This window comes from Camelina sativa, chromosome 14 (assembly GCF_000633955.1).
Source record: "Camelina sativa cultivar DH55 chromosome 14, Cs, whole genome shotgun sequence".
Classification (NCBI taxonomy): Eukaryota; Viridiplantae; Streptophyta; class Magnoliopsida; order Brassicales; family Brassicaceae; genus Camelina; species Camelina sativa.
In genome coordinates, this window is record NC_025698.1 from 11462973 (window position 1) to 11465265 (window position 2293).

Below are 2293 nucleotides of genomic sequence, written 5' to 3' on the forward strand. Positions count from 1 at the left end.
AAGAAGAGCATGAAGACCATGTAGAGATAATGAGTGTAGAAGAAGACTTCGAAGTATCTCCTTCTAATCGCCGGGAATGTGGTGGTCCACATCACAAGTCCGGCCACCAGAGCTATCTCTCCGGCTAAATGCGAGATACCGGTCCTATCCCACTCCAACATCTATTCACACGAACAGATAAGGGTTAGCACTTAGCAGCACTGAGCATTAAAATGAACAAATTTACTTTCAATCAAACTGGTTAATTAACTATTTTGCCAAACTTATAATAACCCATATAGACTAACCTGAGAGACTTGATTTGTGGATATCCAGTAGAGACAAAAACAAAGACCGTGGCTGGTCAATAAGGTCATGACTAAGTTACCGAGCCATATATGGTACTTGATGCTTGACTCCGACGTAAGCCCAACTGCAGCCAGCAACGATGACCCACGCGCCACCGGATAGAACAAGAACCCCAAGCATATGTTCCCTGTTAGACCTAACCTTACTGCTATTGCATTCAGTCTCGCTTGCCATCTTTTGAAGTTTCGCCATATATAAAAAAAAACACGTAAGAGTCAACTATTTTTTATTAAGAGTTTTAACCATTTTTAAATGTCATTTTGTATTGAAATATACGAAAAAAACATATCAAATAATTTGTTTATAAAAAGCCCAATTGTTAAAGATATACTGATATACGTATATATCTGATATGAATCAGTTATGCTATTATTTTCTTTATTTATCCATCCCTGCAATGCAAATAGGCATTCAACTAAATAAATAATCCAAAGTGTTAACATACATGATTATTATATATAAACTATATGGTGTATGTATATTTCGCGGTAAATACAAACACAAACGTTAATGGCAAAAAAAAAAAAAACAAATAATACATAAACTTACAAGTTATCTCCATCGGTTGGAATTGATTGAGGAGTGATGGTGGCAAAGGTAAAGTAAAAGTAATTGGCTAAGCTCCAAAGAAGAAGAGCCAAGAACATCGTCAAGAACATAACCTCAGTCACTGTCACTATTCCTAATCCCTTCACCAACATTGGTTTTTTCAATGCACCAAACTTGTTTCTCTTCTTCCTCTCCACTCCACTTTTTTAATTAACAGAAAAGAAAAAAAAATGATATAAAAAGCGGTTCATTAGATTATAATCAGTTGGTAGTTTAAGTGTTTAATTACCTATTTAATTGGTTAACTGTCGTTTGTTTCTTCAAGTGAAGGTAAATCGATCCAAGAAAAGCCAATAGAATCATTGGAAACATGTAAACCAGAAGGTTTACTCCTAATAATAGAAAATGATATTTGTTATCAATAAACTAATTTAAAAAACGTAGATTAGATCTATGACGACTTTTCAAGAAAAGTGATTTAAAATACCTGGTCTCCCGAAATAAATCGATTCGCCGAGCTTGGCACGCATGGATTTCAACCAGATTTTCTTGTAAGTAGACGTTGGCATCATGATCCAAATCACCATAGAACCAATCAAAATCACCATAGTTAAGAGCTTAATCACATTCTTAATCATTTCCTTGTTCATTTCTCCTAATACCATATTATACAAGAGATGAAACTACACTTTTATCAACAAAGAAAAGAGAGAGATGGAATTGCAAGAAAATAAGAACAAAATAAAGCGAAACGAACTTTTTAATGGATATGTCTGAGTTTGTTTAGATTTTCTGACAAGGGATGGAAAGCTTCTGTGACCACGCGCCACCACGAGCGAACCACGCGCCACCATGAGCCAACCACGTTAGATATCAAGAATGGCTTGTGGTTCCCACTTCCTCGTTCCTTCGCCATTCCACAACCTAAACTCGTCTCTCTCTACACCGTTAATGAATAAAATAATTTAATTGATGAATAGGCAATTTCCTTAAAACGTTCTGATTTTGACTTTTCTCATACCACATCATCCAAAACAAAAGGACCAATGAGAACATCAAAACACACCACGTCACAATAAGTTTTCATAAGATAAGAAAAAAATCCGCCAAAAAAGGAAATGTGCCGTGGCATTGCAAGTCATACAGGTAACGTAGCGAAGCATGCAACAAGGTTCATGCCTACATTACAGAGCATTTTATGCACTAAAGCAAGCGCAAAATTAGGTTAGGCATTGGCGTAGACCTGAAAATTTACCTACCACTAATTGAACTCTAAATATCTGCTATATATGTGTGTTGTGTCCTTCCCTAAATTTAACTTGTCGTATTGAGAAGAAGGAGGATGTAAATCTCTTATTGGGTTTACTGACTTGACTCCAAGTTTGCTAAGTTCAAA

At 35.8% G+C, this 2293-nt stretch overlaps 1 protein-coding gene across 1 annotated transcript in view; it reads right to left on the bottom strand.

The window, feature by feature from the left end:
* The window catches only part of LOC104741016 (ferric reduction oxidase 3, mitochondrial), a 5571-nt gene extending 3709 nt beyond the window's left edge, over positions 1 to 1862 (bottom strand). Inside the window, exons 1-5 of the mRNA XM_019235684.1 lie at positions 1655 to 1862; positions 1385 to 1552; positions 1187 to 1289; positions 898 to 1098; positions 288 to 522 (exon numbers count right to left, since the gene is read on the bottom strand). Coding sequence (XP_019091229.1) covers positions 288 to 522; positions 898 to 1098; positions 1187 to 1289; positions 1385 to 1552; positions 1655 to 1751 — 804 coding nt within the window. The 5' untranslated portion in view covers positions 1752 to 1862. The remainder of the gene's footprint in view (positions 1 to 287; positions 523 to 897; positions 1099 to 1186; positions 1290 to 1384; positions 1553 to 1654) is intronic.